The sequence below is a fragment of the Corylus avellana genome, chromosome ca2 (genome assembly GCF_901000735.1).
Source record: "Corylus avellana chromosome ca2, CavTom2PMs-1.0".
In the NCBI taxonomy this organism is placed as follows: domain Eukaryota; kingdom Viridiplantae; phylum Streptophyta; class Magnoliopsida; order Fagales; family Betulaceae; genus Corylus; species Corylus avellana.
Window position 1 is genome coordinate 47,982,201 of NC_081542.1, and position 16,495 is coordinate 47,998,695.

Below are 16,495 nucleotides of genomic sequence, written 5' to 3' on the forward strand. Positions count from 1 at the left end.
CCTCTGAAACTTCAGGGAGGGTAAAGTGGATTTTTCCCTAAATATTTTAGAGCAATATTTTTTCTTGAATTGACATATCATTGTAATTTTGTTTCCAGGCAATATGTGAAAATTATGGTTTCAAGATCGAGAAATTTTCTTCCCTGGTTGATGGAAAAGCCATATGGTGCTTACTCGATTATTACTTTCGCAAGGAACTTCATTGTTCTTGTTCTTTAAAGGTGTTATATATTCTTTCCATTCTAACTGATCTTCTACATCTACAGATCTGTTTATTTGACTTCATTTTAATTATTTGTTCGCAGGATTTAAAAAAAACAAGTAGTAAAGACTCAATTATGTCAGCTACTGATTATCCAGATGCAGTGCACAATTTTATATTATCACAGAAATTAACAACATTATTGGGAAATTTTCCAGAGGTAAGTGCTTCGTGGCTTTCTAGTTAAATATAACCATCCTATCGACTTGTGCATAGTGCCAAACAATCTGAAGAATAGTGGTATTTTACCCAAGTTATAATGATGCTGTAAACACTTTATGATTCATGGATTTTTGAGGCAAAAGATATGTTTCAGATATTGTTAATGATATAGCTTTAATTACGATACAATTTCTAGTGCCATTATTATTGACATGCAGGGAGATTGGTTGCCATTTGAATTGCATTAAAGTTATGAAATAAACAAAAAAAAAAAATTATGTGTACACACACTTATGCATTGTATGAATGCAAGTACGTATCCCTGCATATCCGTGAGAAAGCAAAGTTATGAATCTTGGTATTTTAACGTATGTTACCATGGTGTTGTAAACACTTTACAATTCATGCATGTATACACTCATATGCATTGCATATGTTTTTATCCGCCATGTATATGTAATATTTATATATATACACTCGTGTACGTGCATGCATAGATATATTAGTAAATCAGTACATATCTCCACATGTATGTGTCTATTTAAAGAACATTGTCGCTATAAAAAATTCATATAATTTGTGGTATATTATTACACATGAAAATGCTCTCAAAACATTGTTAAGCTTGTTTAAAACAAGTATACAAGGCAACCATGCTACAAAATTTTAGTAGAAATTCGTATAAATAATATATTTTGAGTTTACAACACTAGGTTTTTCCAAAGTATCAGCGTTGCGTATCTTATAAGTTATATATTGATGGAGTGGGTAATCCATCCTAAAGATCTTGTAGAGCAATCACAATTTAGATTGAGTCTAGGAAAATGGCTGTTAAGAGAAATATGGTGATGAGTTTTCATTTTAGGAGGAAGACATCTGAAGTTATTTTTATTCACACCTTTCTATTGACTTTTAAACCATCTATTCTAATAGATATCAATTGTAATACGTATCTTTTCAAGCCACCTAATTTTTTTAAAAAATAAAAATAAATTGTTTGTTTTTTGGTCAAAAGATATGATTTGGACGCACGGGTCTTTGTTATTTCCAATTTACTATCAGGCCAAGAAGCCTCTGGGAACAACCATATCAATGATGTGATTAGAACTCAGAAAAAAAGATTAAGAGAATAATTTGTTGTGATATTATTTGATACTGTCAGTTTAATATTGGCTAGGCATTTTAATTAAGTTGAGAAATTTATCAATGTTTAGATATTTTTCGGTGAATTGTATCAATACATTCAATCTAGTATTGTCATGCATGACAAAGTGATTATATTGTTTTTTACAGGTTCTGCAAATCAGTGACATACTTGAATATAATGGTGCATGTAATGAGCAGAGTGTGGCCATTTTGCTGGTGCTCCTTGCTTCACAACTGGTTATGAAGAAAAATATGGTACTGCTTGAATTATTGTGTTTATGTAGTTGAATTTTTTTTTGTCATACATCAAAAATTATATTTTCTTTTTTCACCTTGCTAGGATCAGTTGAATTTCCATAAATTCTTAGGTTGTGATTGTAAAAGTACAGAGAGAAAACATTCATGTTTGGAGCGGTGCTTTGTCAGTTCTGAAGCGCTACATAACCAAGAGACAGAATGGCGCAATACCGAAGGTTTTCTTTCTCTGTCTAATAATAGTTATCCTTTTAGTAAGTAATGTATGTCATTTAGGTAGATATGTTTCTTGTTTCACATATTGCTGAATTGGGGTTTGAAAACATGCAGTAACCTTACAATTATATCGCTCAAATTTTAGTTTCATGTGATTTAGTGGATAATATGTAGTTGGACTCCACTCTATTGGCTACGGTGAACGTCAGAGCAATCTTGGTTTCTCTCTCTCTATATATATAAATAAATGTAACATTATATTAACATAATAGTTTCAATGTTTTCTGCGAGAAATTGATGCTAACTTTACCAAAACCATTGAATAATGGCTGGGGTCACTTTCTTGATGAGAAAAAGAACCCACTGCCTTTCTCATGCATTCTCTTTAAGAAAGCCATAGTCCCATCGTTCTTTGGTTCTTTTGGTGGAGTTTTGTGGTGCACTCTGTATTTGTAATTTCTTTAAAATGTGAAATAGTAGTATCTGGGAAAAAGAAACAAATTTTTGTTTTTTAATTTGTAAAGTCAGCAAGTTGATTGGGGCTTCCTTGCACTGGTTTGATACTAGTTTTTCTTCCATTACTTTTTTTTTCTTCCAGTCTAATGTGTCTCTAAACAAACAGATGCTCTCAGAAACAGGAATTTTAAAGCCATCCAAGCTTTGTGGCAAGATATGGCTGAACGGAACTATAAACCTGTTAGAAAACCAGCTCCTCCTCCTTCACCATGCTTATCAACAGTCAAAGACATTATTAGCATTCACAGAGGTAACTAGTATGACCTTCTCTAGCTCATTGTTATGGTGATTGCTATCTTTCTAGTGTGTATGGTGATTGCTTGCTATCATGTTGCTATATTCTTTAATTGGTCCTTTCATCGTTCAATAACTAACTGCTGTTTGTTTCCATAAGATATGGAATCAATCTCCTTGTCCAAATGTTGGTAGTCTGCATGAAAATTTGTCTAAAATAGTTGCGGAGTTTCTTTTTTCTCCCCCTCTCTCTCTTTGCCCTCTCATTCATTTTTCTTATTTGAAGACCCAGTGTTTGGTATTTCATACATATTTATGTATTTGTGTATATACATTTGTTTTCTCCTCTAAATAGTTCAAAAGGGTAAGTTTTTTTGGGAATTTGTAACCCTTATGTAATTGATTTCCTTCATACTTTGATACCTAAAGCAATGTCAGCCATATCCTTTCTCTGACTAAGCAATCTGTGTAATGCTACCAGAAAATGCTGCAAAAGTTATACAGTCTCATTTCAAACGATTTATTGAACGTCGCAATTTCTTGAAGATGGTGAATGCTGTTTCTTTGTTGCAAATTGTAATCCGAGCTTGGTTAACTGTCAGAAAGAAATCAATTTGTATCAAATTTGACACTGTTCAAGTTGAAGAGTTTTCAAGTGGTATGGTATCTCCTCTGTGTCAGTGATTCTTTTATGTGCACTTATGCAGATTAATTGAGACTCTCACTAGCATAACTTGCTTGGCTAATTATACAGAAAGGTGGAAACAGTCAATAAACTGGGAGAGATATTTTATCCTCATTTGTGACAGACACAGTTTTGTCAAGTTAAAGAGATCAGTATTGCTTATCCAGCGAGCAGCAAGGACTTGGATCAATCAAAGACGTCATGGTAGAAGTATTGCAATTGGGGATGTATCTGCTTTTGACCAAGTCAACACTGCCACTGTTGCTCAGAAATCTAGTTGTGGGTGGTCAGCAGGATTTGAATCTGTGCATGGGGTTGCTAAGTTAGAGAAACCTTCAAACTTCTGTGAAGAAAAGGGTGCAAGTGATCTTCAAACAAAAGCAGTGGTTAAAATTCAGCTTGCTTTGAAGAATTTTATCATCTGCAGATCTCTCCGCAATCAACACTTTGCTGCAACTAAAATTCAGAGTCATTTCCTTGGTTGGCTATCGAGAAGAAGGTTTCTAAATCAAAGGCAAGCAACAATAAAAATACAAAGTAGTTTTCGAATGAAAAGAGATTGGAGTGCTTACCAACGCTACAAAATTGCTACCATCTCAGCCACCCTCATTCAATCTTTTGTCCGTGGATGGATTGCCCGGAGAGGAGCCTGTAGATGCAGGCATCTCATTGTTGCAATCCAGGTGTGTTCTCTGGGATTTTGTGGTATTTATGTGTTGTAAATGCTTATTTTTTTGTTGATATATTTTGGGCTACATTTCTTATATGCAGTTAGATCCATAACATTTCTATCTTTTAGATGAATGCCTTGTTGTTTTAATTACAAGTTTTAATGGTAATATTACACTTTGCTTGTATGATTTCAGAGACATTGCCGTGGTTGGTTAATAAGAAGGGAGTTCTTGGTCCAAATAGAGGGTGTAACAAAAATACAAAGTGCTATTCGATGTGTGACATGCTGGAAGGCATTTCAGTGTCAGAGACATGCTGCAATTGAGATTCAACGGTTTATTCGGGGGCATCTTTCTCGAAATTCACTTTTAGGTAGTTCTCATTTATGTTAGTGATAAGCTTTTATTTGCATGTTTTTAGTTGTGACTTCCGGTGTGCTTCGTATTATAAGTGTTTCTGGTGTTTGTTCGTGGCAGGGGCTTCTAGCTTACGTGCAGTCATTTCTAGTGATTGCTTGTTGAAGAGCTCAAGAGGGTGTTTCAAGAGTATTGAACTGGAAATATTTTTATGTTCAATTCTGAAACTACAAAGGTGGTGGAAGGGTGTTTTGTTGCTCAAGTTAAGAACAAAATCTGCAGTCGTAATTCAGTCTCATATCCGTGCATGGCTTGTTAGGCGAAATGCTGCAAGAGAGAAGCATCGTAGTGTTTTGTTGTTTGAGTTAAGAACAAAATCTGCAGTCATAATTCAGTCTCATATCCGTGCATGGCTTGATAGGCGAAATGCTGCAAGAGAGAAGCATCGTAGTGTTTTGTTGTTTGAGTTAAGAACAAAATCTGCAGTCATAATTCAGTCTCATATCCGTGCATGGCTTGATAGGCGAAATATTGCAAGCGAGAGGCATCGTATTATTGTGATCCAAGTAATCTAGTTTCTTCCATGCATTACTATATCCCACCTCTATGGTAATATTGGATAATGCGTATAGAGTGCTACAAACATGCGCTACATATATTGGTTGGAATCATTTTTTTGTTAGTCATGTTTCAATAAAGTAGTACAAATGGTAATTTCTGTTTGTGGTATAGAGTGTCGTAGGGGATGTTGGCTAAAGGCTAGTGGTCATACTCTATAGGCCTGGGTTTAAGCTTCCCAAGCAGGTTGAAAGCTGTTCTTACCTTCTTGCCCTTTCCTGATTTTCTAGGGGGAAATTGTAATGAGTAAGAATGAAATGGAACTTTGGAAGTAAAGCTGTAGCTTTTAGGCTATGGTTCTACAAGCCAATCACCTGCATTGATGAATCCGTGCATACTATCGCAGCTTTCACGGCCATGGTGTCAAACAACAATTGGCATTGGATAATTTAGGTTTTAGGATTACATTGGGAAAAATTGAGAAATGTCAAATCTCTTTTTTGCAGTTCTAAATAACCATCATTATTGAAATTTACAGGATAAATTTGAAAGTTTTTGTTTTTGATTGAAGGTCAGCTGGATATGTGTAAAATGGCAGTAGAGTTTTGGATTTGGTTATGTTGTCTTTTGTCACTGTTCATGGGCATTTATATGTAAGTTGAGTTTGCTCAATTTAGTTTATCCTTACTAATTTGTTTTGAATTTGATAGTCATACTGGAAAGGTTACCTCGCACGGAAAGAATTAAGAGGGCAGCTACTGGATTTGCGCTTGAGAGTGCAGAAGTCTTCTACAAATGTGGATGACAGTAGGCGTATCATAAACAGACTTCTTGCAGCACTTTCAGAACTACTAAGCATGAAAAGTGTCAGTGGCATACTTCATACTTGTGCAACTCTGGGTAAGAGTTAGATTAATGGTTTAATAACATAGCATGGCTTTAATTTGCTATTCTTGTGACTTTCTTGAATGTACTACAGAAGTCCTGCATTATTTGGTTTGCAATTCTTTGGCCTTACAATTATATTCTTGAATTTCTCGATCTAAATGGTGAACGTACTAGGGAAAGGATACTTTTAGAACAAGCTTGCTTGGTGGATACAGGTAGCAATGACATAGACCGTGGTAGTATATTTTACAAATATATGTTTCGATGTACTGTTGTATATGGTCCTTGTTATTATGATTATTATTTTTATCAAAATTTAATTGATTGAATATAGATGTGAGAATTTAAATTTGTTGCTGCAATTGCAGTAATGCGGTAACAATGCATTATGGCCCTGAAAAGTAATCATGGATTTCTTCTACTTATGTCATACTCTTCCTTACAGATATGGCTACAGAACATTCTCAGAAATGTTGCGAAGAACTTGTGGATGCAGGAGCAATCAATACTTTGCTGAAGCTTATTCGTTCAGTCAGCAGAAGCATACCAGATCAGGAGGTTCTAAAGCATGCGCTTTCAACTCTCAGAAATCTTGCCCGCCATCCACATCTGGTTGAAGCGTTAGTTGATAGTCATGGATCTGTAGAAATAATTCTCTGGGAGTTCCTAAGGTTTAGTATCAATATTTAAAATCAAGAATAAGGGTGCCCTTGTCTTCTGCTTTGATATCTGGAGGAATGATTAAGTCCTATATTTTATTAACCACCCCTTACAGGAGCAAGGAGGAGGGATATTTCATTGCTTCTGAGCTTCTGAAGAAGATATGTTCAACTCACAAAGGTGTTGAAGCTATACGCAAGTTACCAACCCATTTGAAAAGGCTTCAGGGTCTTGTTGAGGAACTCACAAGGAAAGCAAGCAATGAGAAGAGGTTAGATTCTAGGAGAAGGAATGCATCTCTGCTAATATTAATTAGTTGAAGCTTATTGGAACTTGAATTCATTTATGGTTCATCAATCAATGCTACATTGATGCAGGAATACACGGGGACCAGCTGCGAGAGAAAATGTAGAGAGAAGATTAAGAGAGGCTGTTCAAGTTCTAAAAGCGGCAGCAAATGGTCAAGTTTAGGTATTGATGCATGCATAAGATGTATTATGTTAGGATTAGTTGTGTATATTTGCCGTTGAAATTACACATTCAATGGTACAGAAACTTGACAGTCTTGGTGAAATTTGTCGATTGCTTTGAAGTTGTCCGGATCTTTGTGTGCTGTGTGCATGATCAGTGCACGGTTGTGTAGTGTTAGTTTGCAGAAAATGTTGTAATCAACACTGATTGTCTTCACCAATCAGCCATCAATACTGATTGTGTTAGCGTTTTATATTGTTTAAATACAATGTTAACTATGCATGTATATAAACTTTTAGATACCTTTATCTTGCAAATCAATTTTTAAGAGTAAATTCTACTTGAGATTTATATTATTTGATATTAGAATTAGTCATCATGTTGAGTATAGGATCAAATAACTTGCGACTTTGTGGTTAAAGTCATGAAGGGTGTGACTTGTAGTGTCGATTGGGTACGTCATCATGGTTGTTGGCTACGGAGTGTGATGGTATGGTTTGAGCACAATATCAGTCATGCGTATATAAATTCTTAGACACTTTATCCTTGTAAGTCAATTTTCAAAGACAAGTTCTGTCCGAACATCTTTTATCGGGAATTTTTGGATAACTTTCTTACAATGACGATAAGATTTTTCATTTCAAAGCCGCTTCTACTTAATTTTTTTTTTAGTTTGCCAGCATTCAGTGTTCCCACTTTGTTGAAATTCTGTCCCTTTCTTACCTTTGGAGGTCACATGACTCACATGCAACGGACCTCGAGGCTAATCTTTTATTTTATGTTACATATTAGAGACATTGTTAATTGTGGTTCATACTATAGGCAAAAGTCTTGAAACAATGTGGAGCAATTAATGGCCACCGACTTATTTTGCCTCCTCCGTCCCTCCCTCCCGCACACACACTCATATACATAAAAGGATCCACAAATATCTTGAAAACGTAGGATTGGGTCTTAAAAAATATCTAGGTACAACTTCGAGGGACTGTTTGGATAGTAACTGACCTGACTACTACTAATGCACCAGATAATGATCGAATAGCAAAGAAGTCCTGGGAAACTGGTTCTCCCTTTTTCTCCTCAAAAGGTGTGCAGCACTGGAAGCTACTTAGAACATCTCCTGTAGTATAGCTAAATGAGAGATATTAGTTACATTTAGTTATTTCTATCTTTTTTTTGTTCCAACAGAATAGCTTCATATTAGTTATTATATCTTAATTGCTACATTAAATAGCTTCATATTGCTAATCACTGTAGCACACTAGATTGTTGAATATAATATTATTTTCTCTCTCTTCTCTCTTCTCTGCTCATGAATTTATGATACAAATTCAAGTCTTTTGAATCACTAAAAACTCTCCCAAAAAAATTGAATAACATGCATATAATTGACAAACTAAAAATGGAAAAATAAAAATAAATAAAAATAACATACAGCTATGCTGCGTAAATCAATTCTATTACAATTTACAAGATAATGCAAAAACGGTCGCAAATAAAAAAAAAAGAAGAAGAAAGATTAAAAAATAATATTTAATGAAATAAAGAATCTGTTGGAGTTGGTATTAAAAAATGAGTAGCTAAAATAGAAAGTTGTACTTTTTGACTAGGTATAATACATTTTACTGCTGGAGATGCTCTTAGCTACGGTATTGTGCACTCCTACCCACTCTCAAACAATATATATTATTGACAAACCAGAATAAAAAAACCCACAAACGCATCGGCAATTTAGGGTCTGTTTGGAATTGTAGTTTTAATAAGTATGATTTTAAAAATTATGTTTTTAAAAATTGTGGTTTTGAAATCGCTACTTTTTAAAATTGTAAAGGCATTTGGTAAAACATGTTAAAAAATATATATTTTTTTCATCAAATATTTGTTATGTGAAATCGTAATTTTGGTTTAAATTCTAAGCCTTTTCAATAAGCACCTCCTAACTTGCTTATAGAAATCGCAAATTTTTTTCTTATTTTAAATTAAGTGCTTTTTAAATTAAACACCTTATGTTTTGCGATATCTTTTAAAAACGCAGATTATTTTTGCGAAATTGCAATCCTAAACGCAACCTTGGAGGAAATTTTTTGGTTTTGGGTTTATTTATTTATTATTTATAGGCAGACAAACTCCTAGTAGCCATGTCAATTTGATTATTTACCTGACAAAAAAGAATTGTTTTTTTTTTTTTTGGTAAGAAATCAAATAACTCTAATTCATGTGCAAGATGGAGTATTGAAGGAACAAGATATTGAATATCTCTTAATTAGGAAACTAGAGAAACACCAACAAAATTGTGACAATTTTTTTTTTTTTGTACATAATAAGAACTCCAAATCCAACACACACCACCAAGGCAAGACACCATGTTTCAACTCAAGCAGCTCGTGCAGCAATCTCTACCCTCGCTGGCGCGTCTGCCGGATCGATAAGGAACTCTCTCCTCCTAAAAGATCTTGGTACTGTAACGGTCAGGACCCCATTTTCATACCCGGCAGAAATTCCACCGATATCGACCATGCCCGGCAGCCGGAACTTCCTCATGAAGCTCTTCGCAGGCTCTGAAGATTCATCTATTGCCACTGTTCGAATTATGAGGTACGTCGAGTCCTCTACTTCCACTTTTATTTCTTCTTTCCTCACACCTGCCATGGCAAAACCAAAGAGAAGTATTCAATACCAAAACAGGGGAAGAAGATATAGAATAGGAAGGTGCTTACCGGGGAGGTCAACTGAGAAAATGTGGGACTCCGGGGTCTCAATCCAATGGACATAGTTTTCAGGGATGATGTGGTAGGGGAAAAGGAGAGGAGAGGGGTAGAGGCGTCGCCATGAAGGGGGAAGAGCAGCTGGGAGCTCCATTGCTTCTGCTTGTGAGAGAGTTGTTTTTGGTTGGGGGTAATATAAGGTTGTGGGGTCAGATAATGTTCCGCCGACTGTAGGGGAAAATACAGAAAATGAAATTGCTCCTAAGGTGTGTTACAACGTCATTCCAGAATTAGTATGTAACAGGTTTAAAGTAATTTTTTCTCCAGGATACAATCGAGCCCAGAAACTTCTGTATTATGTTAAAACCCGAAAATACCCTCAAATTTTTTATTCTAATCAGCAACCAAAAAATAAAAGCATAATTTTTTTTTTAAAAAAAAAAAAAAAAATTCAAACAAAGATATTATTTAGAATTGAATTGTCATAGATAATTATATATTCTTAGATAATTTCGAATTTCAAAATAAAACTGTTATTTTGAATTTAGAAGATAAAATTGCTGTTTTGAATTTCGAAATAAAACTGCTGTTTTGAATTTCAAAAAATTAAACTGCTATAAACTGATAATCTAACTAGCACTTAAATCTAACCGTTAGATTAAATAATTATTTTAATTATTTAATCAAATAATTGTTTAATCTCAATCGTTAGATCAACAATCCAGTAGATCCAACCACTGGATTTACTTAAGAAGCATCCTACGGTTTAGATCAAACCACTAGATTGAACGATCTTGACCGTCCTAAAATGAATTGTCATGATTAGATCGCTTTGAGCTCCGATACGGTAACATGTATTAGGGTGTACCCTAGCATAGCTCATTTAACAGCTTAAATTTGTTGGAACTTACAAATGCCAACAAAATCTTCACTATTTCTCATGTGAGACAACTTTCATTCAATACTCTTTAAAACCTTCATAATTCAATACTCTTTAAAACCTTCATAAAACAGTATATATATATATATATATTGAAAATATTTCAACACCGACAAGCCCATATAACTGAAAATACCAATCCACCACTGAAACCCAAGTTCACCAAATAGTCTGTTTAACCACTTTCATGCCACTTGGGCAATTTTTATAACCACTTTGCAAGTCTCGAAGTTCAAAGCATAGGTTATGATAAAATGTGAAGGAACGGGAGATAAATCATTCCAAAAACTATCATTGTGGAGGAACTGATAGTGAGCAGTTGATGACAAGCAATTATAAAGGGAGACTTTAGGTCCATCCTCAAAATTTTGTCCTATTTTTCTTTCAAGCTACTCTTTAACATGTACTGACTTAAACATCAGAATCATTCCGACCAGCTTACACTGAGAAGCTCTTTTGCTTAATTTTCTCATCTTTCACTTCGAATTGATATTTCAGAAAATTGTTCTAACAATAGTAAGTAGGAAAGGAAGGTAGTTGGTTGTTTTTGATAGAAGAAGTAGCCAAGATGGCCAAATGGGGAATGGGCTTCCGGAGTTGAAAGTTCACAAGACACTACCTATCTTGGGGGAATGATGAGTGTCAAACTTCTCAGTTGTGAATTTTTATTTATTTATTTTTTCAAGTGTTGTAAGCAAATGATTCTGATATGTGCAATACGATAATCTAAGTGAAAGCTTGCAGCTTGCCCGAGCTAACAAGATATGAACAAACCCTCACATGAGATTGTTCTATTACATTGTAATAGAACAACCCTATTACACGAAAACTATTCTATTACATTGGAATAGAAACCCTATTGCACGGAATTCACAAAGTAATATATAATTTGGAACAATCACTAGGTCCATGGCATTACTGTACGTTTCTATGAAGGGTAACTTTATTTCTATCCCACCTAGCTAAATATCAAAACTTTTAGGCTTAGAGACCGACAAAACCCATTATTAAACAAGAAGAGAATTGTTTATGACATGTTTAGCTCGTTGATTTGCCTAAATAATGAAAGTTGTATGCTGACCTAATTTCTTTCGTTAAGTGTACGTTGAAATTGGAGATCTCATTTTCATCTATTTTTAATAAGCGGAATGGTTATTCCATTAGAAAAAAGAAATAATTTTTACTGAAAATAGAAGAATGTAAAATGGAATGACCTTGAAATAGCCATTCTCATGGGAATTGCTAGTCTAAGTGTTAGTATATGATAAAGATTCTATCCTGATCATATATTCTAACACCAAAGCTATTCTTTTTACCAAACATACCCTAAGAATTTAGTCATCTTTTCCCCTGATTTAAATGGAAAAATCAAATGGAGAAAAAAGGAGTCCATCGAAAACCAGATATTGGCCAACTTCAACGTACATTTGGGCAAGTTTTCATGGTGTCTGATGTAAGTCCAAAGTCCCTTTGGAGCAATGGGGGAATGTTTTGTCATTTTTCTGTGAATTTGCTTAGATAAGTTCTAAATGCAGAGCAGAACACAGTAGATTGATAAAAAAAAAAAGAAAAAAAAGACTGCAGTAAGAAAAAACATATTCTCAGAAAGAGTGTCAATGAACAGTGGATCATATCTGTCGTGACTCATGAACTGCTCACAATAGATTGATAACAAAGAATGGAAGATGAAGTGTTGTACAACATGGAGAATGTTCACAACCAAAGGATCAACAAATAGTTCATGCCAGCAGAAATTTATCTATTGAACTCATTTGAAGAAAAAAAAAATGTGTAAAAATCTAGTGCCTCAATCATTATATTACCTCTCGTCCCAATCTCAAAAGCAAATCATTGCCATCTCGGGGAGTAAACACAACCACCAGAAATACACCAAGGCCTTTCATGGCTCCGAGTTCAAGTATTCACCCCAAGAATGAAACCATTGCTATATGAGGGAAGATTGCAAGAAGCCCCATGATTTTTCACTGGAGAGCGGAATGGATTCGGCGTCACGGGAAGTGTGATATGCAGTCCAGCACTACGAAGAACCTTCTTAGCATTAGCACACAAAATTTCAGATTGATCTGTGAAGAAGGCAGGAGTGCCCATGGATTTGATCAAGTCTAGAGCTCCAACCCAACTCACATGGCTATCCAATCCACAGTTGAGAGCAACAATAACATGGGGAGAAGGCAGGTAGGTAGCTTCGTCCTGGTAAACACCCCTCACAAGATTCACCCTCACTCTGCTACTTATTCCTGAAGTTGTACCAGACAAATTTGTTGGAACTTCAGGACCCACCATTACTATTTGTATATTGCCCAATCCATTGAGTAAGTGACCGACCTCTGCAAATGCTGGCATCCAGTCCAACTCCCCCTCAGGCCCTAGATAGTGAAGAATCACCTCCTTCCCCTTGAGTAGAAGGTTCTTTGAACTGATATTGAGAGCTGTTAAAATGTGATAAACTGTCAATGGGTGGGAGAGAATATCAGCAACAGGGCTTGATAATGGCAGCGACCTAAGATTATAGTACTCTAACCAACCAGAAAGAAGGATTGGGTTTGAGATGCCATCTCTTAAATGATTGTGAAAAGGTGAATCAAGAGGGTACTCTTCATCATCAAGCCCACCCCATGAATCCCACAGACCCCCTTTAACAGGAAGGAGACCAAAAGGACAGTGAGAATAGCAACTACACCTTCTCCTCCACATGCCCTTCTGATGGATACCTAATGATTCAAGCCATTTACAAGGCTGCTCAGCAGAACAGGGGAACATGAATATTTTGATTGCCAGCTCTTCTTCCTTTTCCATCATAACCTTGTAAAGACCACACATGCTTTTATGTGTTTCCTTCCAATGCTGCTTCTGGCATATGGAACTGCAGTAAACCACTGCTCGACACTGCCCACAACAGAGAGACTGTTCTCCAACAACTTCTATATCGCACATTGCACACTGCCTCAGGCCTGCATTTGAGTATAATTTCACATCAATAAAAGCGTCATCCTTAGGAGGTTCTGAATATTTGGTAGGGGTAGAGCTAGCTGTAGTAGTAGCCTTCTCTTCATATGCCTGACCAGGTGGATGTGAGACTGTAACTGCAACAAGGTCGTAACCCTTGGCCATTTCTGGAGGCCACTGGACATCAACTGTCTCAATAAATGGTTCAAAATACATCAACATAGACCACTTTGGACCACCTTCTCTATCTTCCTGAAGTAATGGGTGCACCAGAGAGATCGCTTTCATGAATGCATATACAAATCTAAGTTCTTCAAGAGTCGGGTTCCTAAACCGAAGATCGCCTGAAGATGTGCAACGGGCAACATCAAAAACTGGAAAACGATCAGTCCCCGATGCTTCCAGTGACAAAGACTTGATCATTTTCCTATTTGAGGGAAACATCAATGACTCACGTTCATATGTGACTCTTAGCAGCTCAACATTTGGAACCCGGATAGTCTCTCTCGAGCCTGTCATCTTCTTAGCGTCATTTTCAGATCGAAACATGTTGAACCCAATATCACCACCATCCCCTCCAATGAATTGAGCACATGAGAAAGGCTGTTTCTTGCCAGACCAATCTGAATCTTTCCCAACCCGGATACCAAAAGGATGTCCCGGTCGCAACCTTCTCCAGGGATCAGTTCTATATAGAGCTGCTGAAGATTTAAATATCGACTTAATAAAATTAGGAGCAATACCCTCTACGTTCATAAGACATGTTCCGGATCCAGGACCAAGCCCAGGACCAGATCCGAATTGCTCCTGGAATCTATCAAACAGGTTCTTCAAATGCAGATCCATACTGCCCCTATTATTGGATCTAACTAAAATTTTGAAACCCCTAAATCCTCATACACCTGTAAAACAATAACAAATCATCACCCCTTGCAATTACAAATTTACAAATGACAAAAGATCATACTCTTAGTTTTACAGTGAATATGGTCTCAAAAGGGTTAAACAACTGCATAAATATTGTTCACTTACCCCAATGTTATCCAAAACAAGAACCCTGAAACTCAGGTAGCCAGTAGTGAAAGATGCCCCAAGAATAGGAAAAAGGGTAACTTTTACCATGTGAATGTTACAAAATTCAACCCCAAAGAGAAGCACACAAATTACAGTCACGGGAATTGCAGAATTTAATTCATGGACCCTTAAACTGCTATGGAAACTGAGAAGAGTACGGAGATCATGTAAAATTTCTGAACTTGAAAATATGGAAAAGATTAGTGCTTCATACCAGGTTTCTTGTTTAAACGACAAACTCTCTATCCAAGCTCCGAGCACAGGGGCGTGGATGCACAAAACAAGCGCTCTGGAGAGAGTGACTGAGTTCAAGAGCAAGCCAGATTCGGAGCCACTTCTACTACGAACTGAGAAAAGGACTACCAAGTTAGAGTACTGTGATTTGACAAAAGATAGAATTTAAAATAATACTAATAATAATAATAATAATATAAATAAAATAAAAATTGTGCCGTAATTTGTTCTCGGCTTGTATATTTATTTTATAAAAAACTTAAAATTAAATTTGCATTATTAAAAAAATGAGTAATGCTAGGTACCATATTTTTATCTTCTTAAAATCCTCCTAAAGCTGATATGGCTTTCAAAATCACAATTTGATCAAAATTCAAATATGATTCATCTAAAATTTAATGGTAATTTTAAAAGTCACATCAACTTTAAGAAGATTTTAAAAAGATAAAAAGATGGTACCTAACATTATTCTAAAAAAATACGGTACGCATGCTATAGTTTTTTAAAAGTATGCCTAATCCAAACTTGGTCAACATTAAGCATCCATTCATTTTTCTTTTTTATTTTGAATTTTATGGGTATGGCTCTTAGTATTCTCTCTATTTTAAATGGGTAGTATTTATTTTGTGTAAAATGACTACTAATATTGTCTTAATATAAAAGTATAAGAATAAAATTTATAATATTACTTCTCATTTTACGCTAAAGAATATTTCAAAAGAATTGGAAAAAATCTTATTCCGTATTTAGGTTAGTTTTTTTAAAGTGTTTTTAATGTGAGAAGTATTATTATTATTATTTTTTTGATAAAGTTCACTTAACCCCCTCAAACTACCATCTCAATGACAATTTACTCATCAAACTATAAATTGTGACAATTTACCTTTCAAACTACTAAAACAATGATAATTTACCTTCAATTTTAACAAAATGACAAAATTACCCTTACTAAAATTAAAACAAAAATACTAATTTTTTTTTAAAAAAAAATTAGGGGTATTTTTGTCTTATTAAAAATTTTATAGGGGTAATTTCATCAATTTGCTAGCATTGAGGGGTACATTGTCATTGTTTTGATAGTTTGATGGATAAATTATTGTAATTGATAGTTTGGAGGATAAATTATCATTGTGATAGTAATTTGAGGGAGTTAAATGAACTTTACAATTTTTTTTTTTTAAATTTTTTTTTTTTATGTGGGTTACACATGTTGAAGATAGGAGGAAGAGTTTATAAGGATATTTTAGAAAATTTAGTTAAAATATTATTTCATTTAGTTTTTTTTTAAAAAAAAATTGATCTTTTTATGAAATGAAATGAAATGAACAAGGATAGTTGTTATATTGCATTAAAAAAATTTGTATTTCTAATCATTATTTTTATTTCCAATTAATACATCGTTCCAGTACGAGGAAGTTAAACTTAACCTAAATGGCAATAAACAGTTGGTCAAATTTGACCGAAACCGCCACGCGTACAGATTGCGTTCCTACT

The 16,495-nt window shown here is 35.0% G+C and overlaps 3 protein-coding genes across 6 annotated transcripts in view; 1 reads left to right on the top strand and 2 right to left on the bottom strand.

Moving 5' to 3' along the window:
* Positions 1-7,332, top strand: part of LOC132172458 (uncharacterized) — an 11,185-nt gene extending 3,853 nt beyond the window's left edge. Inside the window, exons 8-20 of one of the 2 annotated variants that reach the window (XM_059583967.1) lie at positions 99-221; positions 306-422; positions 1,718-1,825; positions 1,911-2,043; positions 2,664-2,807; positions 3,273-3,449; positions 3,546-4,159; positions 4,343-4,520; positions 4,625-5,070; positions 5,773-5,962; positions 6,396-6,621; positions 6,726-6,881; positions 6,988-7,332. In XM_059583967.1, coding sequence (XP_059439950.1) covers positions 99-221; positions 306-422; positions 1,718-1,825; positions 1,911-2,043; positions 2,664-2,807; positions 3,273-3,449; positions 3,546-4,159; positions 4,343-4,520; positions 4,625-5,070; positions 5,773-5,962; positions 6,396-6,621; positions 6,726-6,881; positions 6,988-7,081 — 2,706 coding nt within the window. In that variant the 3' untranslated portion in view covers positions 7,082-7,332. The remainder of the gene's footprint in view (positions 1-98; positions 222-305; positions 423-1,717; positions 1,826-1,910; positions 2,044-2,663; positions 2,808-3,272; positions 3,450-3,545; positions 4,160-4,342; positions 4,521-4,624; positions 5,071-5,772; positions 5,963-6,395; positions 6,622-6,725; positions 6,882-6,987) is intronic. The other variant, XM_059583968.1, reaches the window with a different exon arrangement.
* A 1,981-nt stretch (positions 7,333-9,313) lies between these two features.
* Positions 9,314-9,983, bottom strand: LOC132171339 (15.4 kDa class V heat shock protein). Its single transcript, XM_059582632.1, has 2 exons — positions 9,799-9,983; positions 9,314-9,723 (listed from the first exon to the last, which is right to left on the bottom strand). Exons 1-2 carry the CDS (start codon positions 9,938-9,940, stop codon positions 9,455-9,457), a joined length of 411 nt encoding a protein of 136 aa, XP_059438615.1. The 5' UTR covers positions 9,941-9,983; the 3' UTR covers positions 9,314-9,454.
* Positions 9,984-9,995: 12 nt separating this feature from the next.
* Positions 9,996-15,139, bottom strand: LOC132171338 (uncharacterized). Of its 3 annotated transcripts, XR_009439022.1 has the most exons (3): positions 14,982-15,139; positions 12,550-14,595; positions 9,996-10,014 (listed from the first exon to the last, which is right to left on the bottom strand). XR_009439022.1 is itself a non-coding variant. In XM_059582630.1 (2 exons), the coding sequence occupies exon 2, from the start codon at positions 14,537-14,539 to the stop codon at positions 12,641-12,643; it is 1,899 nt and encodes a 632-aa protein (XP_059438613.1). In that variant the 5' UTR covers positions 14,540-14,595; positions 14,982-15,139; the 3' UTR covers positions 12,312-12,640. The 3 variants fall into 3 exon arrangements, 2 of the variants coding, with proteins under 2 accessions (XP_059438613.1, XP_059438614.1); XM_059582630.1 differs by lacking the exon at positions 9,996-10,014 and having other exon boundaries at positions 12,312-14,595; XM_059582631.1 differs by lacking the exons at positions 9,996-10,014; positions 14,982-15,139 and adding an exon at positions 14,726-14,974 and having other exon boundaries at positions 12,312-14,595.
* Between the last annotated feature and the right edge of the window lie 1,356 nt (positions 15,140-16,495).

Bases quoted from the DNA above. Each gene is read 5' to 3' on its own strand.
- LOC132171338 (XM_059582630.1), bottom strand. From the start codon at position 14,539: ATGGATCTGCATTTGAAGAACCTGTTTGATAGATTCCAGGAGCAATTC.
- LOC132171339 (XM_059582632.1), bottom strand. From the start codon at position 9,940: ATGGAGCTCCCAGCTGCTCTTCCCCCTTCATGGCGACGCCTCTACCCC. The intron at 9,724-9,798 runs GTAAGCACCTTC...TTGCCATGGCAG, and splicing joins TTTCTCAGTTGACCTCCCCG to GTGTGAGGAAAGAAGAAATA.